This window comes from Paralichthys olivaceus, chromosome 7 (genome assembly GCF_024713975.1).
Source record: "Paralichthys olivaceus isolate ysfri-2021 chromosome 7, ASM2471397v2, whole genome shotgun sequence".
NCBI classification, from domain to species: domain Eukaryota; kingdom Metazoa; phylum Chordata; class Actinopteri; order Pleuronectiformes; family Paralichthyidae; genus Paralichthys; species Paralichthys olivaceus.
In genome coordinates this window covers 17232877-17244817 of record NC_091099.1, presented here as the reverse complement: position 1 = coordinate 17244817, position 11941 = coordinate 17232877, and the positions used below count along the sequence as shown (strand labels likewise).

General features: G+C 40.4%; 1 protein-coding gene across 6 annotated transcripts; it reads left to right on the top strand.

The window, feature by feature from the left end:
* Positions 1-1466: 1466 nt before the first annotated feature.
* On the top strand, positions 1467-10336 carry nr2c1 (nuclear receptor subfamily 2, group C, member 1). Of its 6 annotated transcripts, none has more exons than XM_020079418.2 (14): positions 1467-2068; positions 3054-3186; positions 4416-4649; positions 4794-4872; positions 4970-5149; positions 5240-5390; positions 6548-6644; positions 6965-7149; positions 7538-7691; positions 7800-7921; positions 8039-8181; positions 8366-8503; positions 8652-8757; positions 9479-10336. In XM_020079418.2, exons 2-14 carry the CDS (start codon positions 3115-3117, stop codon positions 9648-9650), a joined length of 1833 nt encoding a protein of 610 aa, XP_019934977.1. In that variant the 5' UTR covers positions 1467-2068; positions 3054-3114; the 3' UTR covers positions 9651-10336. The 6 variants fall into 6 exon arrangements, with proteins under 6 accessions (XP_019934977.1, XP_069384172.1, XP_069384170.1 ...); XM_069528071.1 differs by having other exon boundaries at positions 1740-1874; XM_069528069.1 differs by having other exon boundaries at positions 1740-1874; positions 6935-7149.
* The last annotated feature ends 1605 nt before the right edge of the window (positions 10337-11941 follow it).

Below are 11941 nucleotides of genomic sequence, written 5' to 3'. Positions count from 1 at the left end.
GAATAAAGCCCATAAACTATTCATTAAATGTCTTATCAGAAAGAGGAACTTTACAGCATCCAGTGGTGTTGCCCTCTCCTCTCTTTTTAATAATTAAAATTGTTATGGTTTTATGCAACAAGACAGTGTGGTATGCTGCAGTGCAGGTTATTTACATAGTAGATGAAAACATTCCATTTACATGGTAAGATCAAATAAACTGAACACTTGGGATGTATAGTCAATAATTAGCTATACAAATTTAATTTTAGGCTCAGCTTGACATGAAGCCAGAAGTGTTCCCATGTCTAAGTTACATCTACCCCATTATTTATTTTACTCAGCATGAGCTCAAATGATGGGACCTATTGGATTTTTCCAGTTTTTAATACAGGTTTTACAGCCCCTCCTTGTATTTCAGAGTAAGTTTTAATCACTCCCTAGTAAAAACACTTCTACATGAGCACAAAATTGAAGCAGCATTATGTTTTTGTTTAGATTTAACTGCTTATGTGTACTTTACATACTTTATGACATAATTATTAAGACAAGATGAGATAAAAACTTATCCCACACTGGGGAAAAACACTTGCTACAGCAGCAGACAAGTCAGAATGAGGTAGACAAGGGAATAAAAAAGCAATAGAATAAAAATAAGAAATTAAATAATAAACATAGAATATCTACATAATATACACCATTCACTACAGAAATACAGTTTGTATAGAAATGAAATAGAGTTAAGTGCAGTGGCACAGGATGATTGCACAAGCATGCAAAGGGAGCATGTAAAATAGTACTAGGAAAAATAGCATGCACATATATATATATATATATATATATATATATATATATATATATATATATATATATATATATATATATATATATGGGTATAAATTACCATACCATAGTAACCAAACTATAGTAAACTAAATATATCGGTACATACAGTATAGCATGAATATGGAAAGGTATACACGACATATAAGATTAGATAAAATACTTTATTAGTCCCACAGTGGGAAATATGCAACGTTATAGCAGCAAGAGGACAGTCAATAATAGACAGTTGAGTAATAACTCACATGCAATACTTATAAATGTAAGGAAGTATAAAAAATATATAAACGTAATAAAAACTTAATATATACAGTGTAAACAGAATGTGTACAGTTAAATGGATTGCATATAAGCCATTGAATCTCACAGACAGAAATACATATTGCAGTTAAAAAGTGAAACATATACAAATGGTTGTGAAATCACAATGAGGTATACATGTGGAATAATGTGAAATAATATGATATAGTAATGTGCAGAGGACACTGATGTGACACTGATGAGCAAAATATAGTATATAAAACGTCAAGATAAGTAGTTGTGGTAGGAGAATAACAGAGCAGCATTTACTACATGAAGGACCTGCAGAAGAGTTCCTTCTCACCATAGACCTATATAAAAAGTCTATATGCTTTTATATATCCTTACAGTGTGGGTGCAGCAGACTGTTGCCCAAAGAGCTGCACAGCCCCCACAGTGTCAGGAGCTGAGGGCTGCATGTCCATGATGGATCTCAGCTTCACTAACATCCTCCTCTCACCCACTTCCTCAGTGACACCCAGAGGACACATAGATTTCATTGTACGCGATGTGATTTTTACAGATGTGTCGTTACTCCTGTAAAACCTCCAGAGCAACAAAGGCAGTTTCACTTTGACAGGTTTACAGCATCAGCACCGGGAGCGGGGCGTCTCACCGCGCATGCGCCACACGCGTTTATTAATGGGGAAAAAAAGGTCACGAACTCTGACCCTCCCACCAACTGCAGCAAACAGATAAAATATTAATTTATTGAAAGCGATACGTTATCCTGACTAAGAGCTCCTCGGCAGGTAAGACGTGTTTGCTCGTGTGGAGGCATGAGGGGCTGGTGACAGAGACCCGACGGTCCGACAGCACAGGAAGGGAGGGAGTGTTCAGCGGGTCTTCAGCAGGGAAGCTGCCATTAGCCGCCAGCTAGCAGAGGCTAACCTAGCTCGTTAGCATTGTCCTCCGATGCCGAGCGTGTATAAGCACAATAAGGCAGGTATGTAATAATGTTGATATTTGAGAGCGACTGTGAAACTGCATAAGTAGAAAACACTCACGTGTAGCTGTTAGAGGTAATGCGTTCACACGAGCGGTTAGCGGACCAGCTAGGTAGCTAACAAGACTAGCCGCGTCAGCTAACGGAGCCAACGTCTCCTGGTGTTAGCTGCTGTGCTAACGTTGCTAACCAGGTTCCGCAAACTAAACTAAACCACTTGAAACGCGAATGCATTGGCGGCAAGTTGTACTGTTGAATATACTTTCCTTCCAAGCGTTGATCTGTCGCGGAGATCCAGCGGAAATAACAATGTGACTTTAACCTAGTGGTCGAAACCGAAGTCCCGCCGCTGACTCTGAGACTCGGCGTCACGGGCCCTGAACCCTAGCATTCTTTAACCCTTCAATGTTGACCTTTCACCCACAGGAAAAGAAATACCTTTATCTTCCGTATCGATTTTGAACAGCCGACAGCAGGAGCGTGTTTGTGTCCGTGCTGCGGCTCCACGGCTCATTTCTAGTCGCGCCACAGTCACATTTAGCTGTATTTTAAAACAGGGCCAATTGTTCAGTTCTAGCTAGCGCCGGCTAGATTGTGTTAGCACAGGCCACGAACTAACGTGACTCGCAGTATGAAGAATCAGATGTTTGTAAATCTGTTGCCTCTAAACAGATGTTGTGAAGCTCATTTTGACTTTGTTTGCTGTGAACATGGATAAAAGATTTTTCTGGCCTGGGTAACCGGTTCCTTCGTTACCTTCATTTTATCGTTTATCCCACATTGATGCACAATAAACTTCAGAGACTATGAACACAACAACCACACTGCCTAGTTGTTGTAGGTAATTTCTCTGTCCTTTAAAATGAACTCACATATCCGTGGCCTGTTAAATAGTATTACACTGTTGTCAGAAAGAAGATGAGTGAATAAAGGATCCATATCCGTGGATAACACATGAAGTAAAGCTTATGCTCTCTCTCTCCAGGTGTGTGTCTGATGGGGCTCTGATGTGACGAGCAGTGTCAGAAGGTGTTCACAGTATCAGAATGGATGGACAGACTCAAAGGATTCAGCTCGTATCAGCAGACAACAACATGGCTTTAGGACACAGAATCCAGGTGATGTGACGGCCTGTTATTCTGCTTTATTCACGTTCGAATGAACACATTTCAATCTTTCCTGAGCTTGGCTGCCATTTGAGTGGGGGGCTTTGGCTCTGTGGGTTTGTTTTTTCTGTACATGTTAGTTTTTTCCTGATCTGAGAGCTAATATAATGTTTGGAGTTGAATTAAATTTACTACTATTTTTATTTATGCTTATACAACCTATTCTTTTCAGAAGGTGCAGCTGTAAAAGCAGCAGAGCTCACATCACTGCTGTTGCGAAATTGGCTCCTCTAGCAATAATGTTTTGATTTTGCCTGACTCTCAGGTTTTGGGTTCAAGGTCTTTGATCCCAGACTGATGTGGTATTAACATCCATCCTGAGTGATCTGATCACAAATGGTCATGGGTTAGGTACAGGTCTGAACGCACCCAAATGCGTCCTGAGATCCAATCACATTTGGAAGTGGTCTGGTACGCCTGTGGCTACATTCTTTTCAGTGAGAAGTCGATGTGAAAGCACAGGATGTCTGCGGATTTAATATTTCACTTCCTATCTCTGTCTGCTGCACCTGGCATCTCGACCTCTCGCCTGATAAAGAAGAGGATATGATGCAGTTGTGAACACGTCAGTGCTGAAAACCTTGCGCTGTGTCGTGCACATGTGCAAGGTAAACTCTGTAGCAAATTCTCCAGATTTTACCCAGAGGTCATGTCTGAAAACAGCTATAACGACATTGGACATCTGTTAAATCTGTTAAAAATTACATCATTTGGTCTTTGCATACAGAGCAGGGAAGTGAGATCCAATGATAAGTGGTCACAGGAGACACATTGAGGACGTAGATGAACTTAGATATTGTCCACTTGTGTCTCTCAGAAAGGATGTTAATACTTAACAGGGCCTTTGGTTTGTTTTTTGGGTCTTTGGTTTAAAAGCACTTGTTGGAAAGCTTTTATTTAACTTAACAAGTTGTCAACCTGTCTCTCTTCTGCCCCTTACTCACATGTGTATGGGGAATCAAGTTAAACCATGCCCCTTAAAACCATGCCCATTGTCATTTGCAACAGTCATGTGTTAGTGGCAAAGGAGATTTCAAACCACCCATAACCTTCTCCTAACTGTATGTGGAGCTTCAACTTCCTGCACACTTGCCCTTCCCTCAGTAATTAAGAGGAAACCCACCCACTCTATCTACAGCCAGCACTCTCATGTTTTGATGTGTTGTTTTTATTTCAATTAGATTGTAACAGATCAGCAAACTGGCCAGAAGATCCAGATTGTCACAGCACTTGAGCCATCTTCCCCTGGAAAGCAGCAGTATATTCTAGCAAATGCAGATTATTCACCTGGCGGGAAGGTGATTCTGACGAAGCAGGAGGGTTCACCCAACAAGGTCATCCTGGCCGCTCCAGACAGCTCTGGGGTTAACCAGCTGCTGTTTGCCTCCCCTGAACTGGCTGGGCAGCAGATTCAGGTATTGCCAGAGGATATTAGTGACTTCCTTTAATTGGTTACAAAAACAGGGTCTTATGACTCAAGCCTAATTCTGTTTAGTCAGTCTAAACTGAATCTTATGTTTGCTGTATTAACTATTCCTTTGTCTCTGGTTGTTTTTCAGTTTGTGACAGAAGGCTCAGACCAGTCTATGGTGAAGCCAGTTGTGGAGTACTGCGTCGTCTGTGGAGACAGGGCCTCAGGTAGGAGAGTTTGCCTTTAGCTCCTAAATATTCACTATTATTTTCAGTAACACATAAGCTAAGGTTCAGCAATGTGACCCATCTTTTCATCTGTCAGGGCGGCATTACGGAGCGGTCAGCTGTGAAGGCTGTAAGGGCTTTTTCAAACGCAGTATTAGGAAAAACCTGGTGTACACGTGCAGGGGCTCCGGAGAGTGTGCAATCAACAAGCTTCACCGAAATCGATGCCAGTACTGTCGACTGCAGCGCTGCATAGCTCTGGGCATGAAGCAAGATTGTAAGAGACTATAATATTGAATATGTAGTTGTGGATATGCTCTGTAGGACTCGCATACTTAAGATCTTACGTTTTTGTTTTGTGTTTTAGCTGTGCAGTGTGAGAGAAAGCCTGTGGAAGTGACCACCAGAGAGAAATCGGTCAACTGTGCTGCCTCCACTGAGAAGATCTACATCCGCAAGAACCTGTGCAGCCCTCTGGCTGCCACACCCACTTTTGTATCTGACAAGGAAACTGCTAGGTACATTTCTGGTCAAGTGGTAAAACACCTCAATTTTTTTTTACAGTTGTTACTTAAATCAACATAGTGTAATTTCTCAGTTTACTTTTAAAAGTAAAGCAAATAACAAACAAATAATAATAAAAAAAACAACAACAGAATAATGGAATTTTTAATTCTGAATTTAATACATTTATTTTTTATTCATTCAGTAGCTGAACACACTTATGATATTCTTTCTACAATACAAAAGAAACATTACTTGATGAATTTGTCCCAACACCGTCACAGAAGTTCTCATGAATATGTTGCACTTGCAGTTTTTCTTTGTGTTATTGCTGGAAACTGTGTCCTCCCCTTATATCAAGTGAATCGTCCGTCTTGTGGTTTTCTTCTAATGTTGTGGATCAATATCTCGCTGTAGGATGAACCTCAGACCAACCAGTTTCTCTTAATGGATCTTTTTGCGCTCAATTATGACAATAATACACAGTAAGGCTTCCTGCAGTACAGGAGTCAAATTGATTTTTTTTAATGTAACACCAACTCATAACAGAAGCTGTTTCCAGTCAATTTCATATTGATAAAGTCTAAGCTATACTCTTTTGTTTTATTTACAGTAAATAATAATTATGCATCGGAGGGTGTAGTAATACAACTTATTCCAATACTGTCACTGTGACACAAATATAAATATATAATATAAGGACCTCTAGAAGTTCTTACATAAACACATTTGCTTCCATTGCTGCAGGAAAAGTGAGGGGTTTTCCATTTATCATTGAGCTTTTTTTGGCCTTGGAGGGTGATCACTTTTAGTGCAATTTTAGGTTGTTTACTGGTCTCACCGCAGAAATGACAATACAAATGGTACAAATTTGATTGTACCTATTAAACCAACGTTACACAATATAACTTAGCATCTCATAGAATACACCTGTCATGAAAAAATGTGAAAACTGCATCATATTGTCTTCTCTATCTACATACATGATGAGAAAACGTATTAATAATATTATTATATTAATATTATTAATATAATATTATATAAACTCTCCATATGATGCTGTGTATTTCTAACTATAACAAGTTTAAGAACATCCAGTGGTAAATTTACTGCATTTTTCTGTATTGTATAATTCAATGTGATGTGTGAGTTATCAAATTTCCAACTGCAGGTCTACAAGTTTGCTTGAGTCAAGCATGTTGCTCAACATCCAACAACCTTTCCCCAAGCTGGAAAATACCATCTTGATCCCAGCATCTCCTGACAAGGTAACTGATGCAATCACATTACAGAACATTTAACTCGTGATATTCTAACCTTAAAGGTTCAGTGTGTAACATTTAGGTGAAAGGAATCTATTGGTAGAAACTGAATATAAAATGATCATAGTGATTTTTTTCACCAGTGTGTTTCATCTAAATTGTACAAATTATTGATTTCTTTACCCTAGAATGGGCTCTGTTATTTATATACTGAAAATGTAAATGCTTTATATTTACAGTGTGAATGTGTTGCTAACATGAAGCAGACAAACAAATACAAACTTTTATTTCTGAAGCATGTCCTACAACTCCACTGCCCTCCTCAGGATGACCCATCTCAAAGCGACCTTGGCACACTAGCAAACGTAGTGACGTCCCTCGCCCAGCTCAACAAGACCAGGGAGGCGAGTGATAGTGGCAACGATCTGATGGGAGTTGAAACGCTCAGCAACGGCGACAGCTCGATGACAGACATCCAAGGAGACGAGCAAACTGCAAGTGATATCACTCGGTAAGGGATTATGATGCACGTCATAATGAATCAAGAGGCTTTGATACTGACCAGTGGTTTCTGAAGAAGTTGATGCTGCATGTGGAGATCTACAGGAGCACTGGAAAGTAACCCAGCGGCTGTTTGCTGTTTTTCTCCTGTGTGTCACAAAGCTTTAATAGAATTTCCTGTAGGGCCATGTGGTCTCTGCCTCAGCTTTTAAGGACTTAATTAGATTTCACTATAGTCAGTCAAACAAAAATACATCTTGGATTATGGGGTGCACTGCAGTGCTACGAGTTGTGTCCTATAATTCTTGTTTCTTAATCAGCTACTATATATTATGTGTAAATCAAAACAAAGATCTTTTGTTGTGAGCATTTTGTTTTCTTGTTTTGTGTATCATCAGAGCTTTTGACACCCTGGCTAAAGTCCTGCACCCTGGTGATGGCTCAGCAGGAGACTCCTTGGAGGCCACGATGCAGCTGATGTCAGGAGACCAGTCAGGCCCTGTAGTGGAGTTGGAGGGACCTCTCCTCTCTGACAGCCATATTCCTTTCAAGGTAAAAGTACACCTCACAGACCAAAATAACGAATTTTAGAGTTACATCCTTTTCTGATTAACACTGAAGTTGCGTCTTCTCCCTCTGATTTTCAATTTGTTTCTACAGCTTATGATGCCTTTGCCTGTGCCAGAGTACCTCAATGTCAACTACATCTGTGAGTCGGCTTCCCGCTTACTCTTTCTCTCTATGCACTGGGCACGCTCCATACCTGCCTTTCAAACCCTCGGGTAAGTCCTTCCCCCCTATGATTATTCATTTTTTTCAGAAATGCACCTAAAAAACTATAATCATCATGTGTCAATTATAAAATGCCCTTTTCTAATTAATCCAGTTTTATTTTGCAGTGGTCAAGACAATGACATTAACTTGATGAAGGACTGCTGGAATGAACTGTTTGCCCTGGGTCTGGCTCAGTGTTCCAACATTATGAATGTTGGTACCATCTTAAGTGCCATTATCCACCATCTGCAGACCAGCTTACAGGAAGGTATGCTGTTGTCTGCCTGCGAGGGTCTTACACTGTGAACATAATTTCAGAAGTGTAAACTGTTAAATCTGTTATTTTCATTTGAATGTGGCACAGTTGTATTGGTTTTCAAAACTACTGATGCTTGGGCCCCTTAATTCTTGTGTTCCCTAAATTTCTCTCTGTTTTGTTTTGTCTCCAACAGAGAAGCTTTCCCCAGAGCGAATAAAACTAGTAATGGAGCACATCTGGAGGATGCAGGAGTTCTGTAACAGCATGTCCAAGCTGTCCCCAGATGCGTATGAGTACGCCTACCTCAAAGCCATTGTTCTCTTTAGTCCTGGTGTGTATATAACAGGCTTCTTTAAAAACTGAAAATGTTTTTTGTTCTTTGAATTGGGGCCAAATCCTCAAAGTAATACAGAGGACCATTTTGAGACATACCCATAGACTCATGTCTGGATGTGTGCATGTGTCTGTTTCTGTACTAGATCACCCAGGCATAGATAACATCCCACAGATCGAGATGTTCCAGGAGAAGGCTTACATGGAGCTGCAGGACTATGTGACCAGGACCTACCCAGAAGATTCGTATCGGTTAGTCTTGTTTGTATCTTGTCCAGACATGGTCTGACACTCTGACTTGTCATTAGATGCTCCTGGCAAAGAATCCACTATACCAGCAGAAAGAGCTGGCCCCCCATTTGACGTTCTAAAACAAATCTACCTGACTTTCATTCATCCTGTCCTTGAGTATGCTAGCCTTGTCTGTGTCTCCTCTTTGAAGAGCTGGAGAAGGCAGGGTGAGGAGGCCACCCTGTGTACCCTCTCTAACATACTCAAGTACAGTTCATCCCCTTTTACACTGGTTCCTGCCTCTAGCCACAACACTCCGGCGGCACAGGGAGCACATACTGCAGCGCCCATGAGCAGCACAAAAAGACACGACCTCTCTTTTATTCCTTGTTTTCTTAAACGTATTTATAAAATGAATTATGGGGTATTATGTTCTCTGCCCTTGCTTATGATTCAAGAATATATTAATTCCTTTGTACTCTGTATTTTTTTTATTATTCATTTTTGTATAATGTTTTTTTATTAAATGTTTATTATTAGGACATCAGTTCAGGATTCACAGCTAAAACTTTCTATACTGTCAGTATGAAATCTTGAAATACATGGATATCTATGCTACATGTTGCCAACTGACTGCTGTAAAAGCAGTGGTGTACAAATACAGAGTTACATTTTACTGAACATATGATGAATTTGACATTTTTCAGCATATATCTCTTCTTTCCCTGTCATTAACTCCCAGGTTATCCAAGCTGCTGCTGCGTCTTCCTGCCCTCAGGCTGATCAGTGCAGCTGTCACAGAGGAGCTGTTCTTCGCCGGCCTCATCGGCAACGTGCAGATCGACAGCATCATCCCTTACATCCTTAAAATGGAGTCCACTGATTATAACAGCCAGGCGGCCTCCGGGGTCTGACAGCAGACTGCAACATCAGACTGTGAAAACTCCGCAGCCAACAAATCAGAGTGCTTTGCAGACTGCTTACTGAGTGGTCATAACATACTGTATTTATGACACCGCGTCCTGTGTGAATTCAGTTTCCACTTTACCTGCGTCCTGACTTCTCAGTGGAGCACGACTCACAAAGAGGTCAGGTCAAATCAAGTCCGACGGCGAGCAAGCCCACTGGTATCTGCCCATTCAGGAATGAATGCTTGAAACCTGCATAGTAGATTGTGCTTTTTATTGTACATAGAATTTTATGCTTCATTCTCTCCAGGTCTTTCCTTTTCTGCAGATCTCGTTTGTACTTTGAAGGAATCTAAGTAGTTTCTTTTTCACTGCTTTCCTACATGGCCATGCATTTTTTTATCTTCTAATAATTATGAGGAAAGAAACTTATCATAATGTGAACCGATGTGTGAGATGTTGTTATTGCTGAAGGGTATAACCTTTTATTTCATATTTGTTTGCCAATCCAAAGGATAGGGCAGCATCATGTCGACTGTTTGACGCAGATGATTCGCTTGGATCTGAAGAAATTGTGTATATAGATTTGTATATAGAATGCACCAAGAAGGCTATAAAGAGCAGCACTTGGTAATGATGTGGATTCAATGTTGGTCAAGTCATTTGACAATAAAAACATCTTTCAATCATAATTGTGCTGCATTGAGTGCCAGTGTTAAGGGTTTGGAAATCAGCTGTGGGCTACAAAACGGACAGCATAATATGTGTTGCAGCCATGTTAGTAAAAATTGGAAGGTTCAACACTATTATATTAGACTTTTAAGTGTGGATGTGGACGCCAAGTATTATCTGTTGTGCTGCCTGTTTTGCGGTGAACTTGTTTTGCTGGGACTCTTAAATTTAAAAATCACTGTAGTGTTTATTGATGCCATTGCAGCAAAAAGCCTAAGAATACAGTAACAGTAAAAATGACCTGGACTTGAAATATACACTGAGCCAGGTGATAAGTTTGTTAATCATTGAAAGGGACATACTGTAAGTGGAGTATTCGTAGTAGTAAATAGGAGTAGTAAACACCCAGATAATCAACTTATGACCTTTGTCAAAGTCCCATCCAGATTGAGTAGAGTTTGTTGACCTGGTTCAAGTAACACGGCAGAACTGAAACTGACCAAAGTTACGTGTGTTTGATGGTGCGTTTACCACAAAGTCTTCTAAACATGTCTTCACCGCTACAAGTGCAGTAATCCAGGGGAGGGGTTTATTAGCTCATGTTGGAACTCCTCCAAGAAGCTGTTTCATTAAATGATCTGGATAAGAGTGGAAGCTGGAGCAGCTCTGTTTTACTCCAATCAGACTTTGGTAGTGATTTGGCGAGGCTCTTAGTTTAATTCAATAAACTTAGAAAAAGAAAGCTCAAGTTCTGAACAGTTTGGAACTTCCTCTGTAAACACAGTGGCCTGTTTATGTGCTGCCTACGAATTAATAATGCAAAATCTGTATCCTACCCCACTGACTTATTGTTGTGTTTTCGTGTCAAGTGGCATGAAGGCGGGTGTGCAAGGGACTAGACTTTCAATGTTCTTTATTAGCCAATGAATTTTTCATTAGCAGCCTGCGGATGTGGGTGACCAGTGGACAGTTCCTGTAAGCTGTGTTTTGCTGTAGTTACCCAGTGAACGTGTGCAGCCAATTAAAGGCACTAACAGCACCATTAAACCTTGATGATCGCATGAATGATGTCGCTCTGCTGCTGTTTTTAGACGCCCATTGTCCAATGCCTGCAGCTGCTGCTTTATGTGATTCTCCACGACCCTATCACGTCACTGCATGGCCTGACCCGTCCTCTTTGGACCACTGAGGTTAATGCATGTCAACGTATGGTGCACTCGCTCACTTACTGCAAGTTCTGTGCAAACAAAAGAGGACATGCTCGACATCTCTTTGTGAACCACCCAACAGTTTACAATTGCACAAACAAACAGTGTTTGTCTGTGTCTGAAGTTTGAGGGATTTGTGATGTAACATGGGCTTTTGTGTGTGTGGTGAAGTGGATTAGCTCATTCCAAGATGAATGAATGTGAGAGAAAGGGCCAGTTGGACTGTTCCCATGGCTGCTTGTTTTTTTTTTTTTTGGGTGTTAGAGGGGTAGTGATGCAGGTTTTGCAAAGTAGAACCAGCAGAACTGGTTTTATGAAAAACAATAAGAAAATAAGAATCTTATGCATTATCTTTAACTATAATCTTACAATTACAAGATTTTCTATAGTCTGAGAAGACGACTGCTTGAGCTGCAG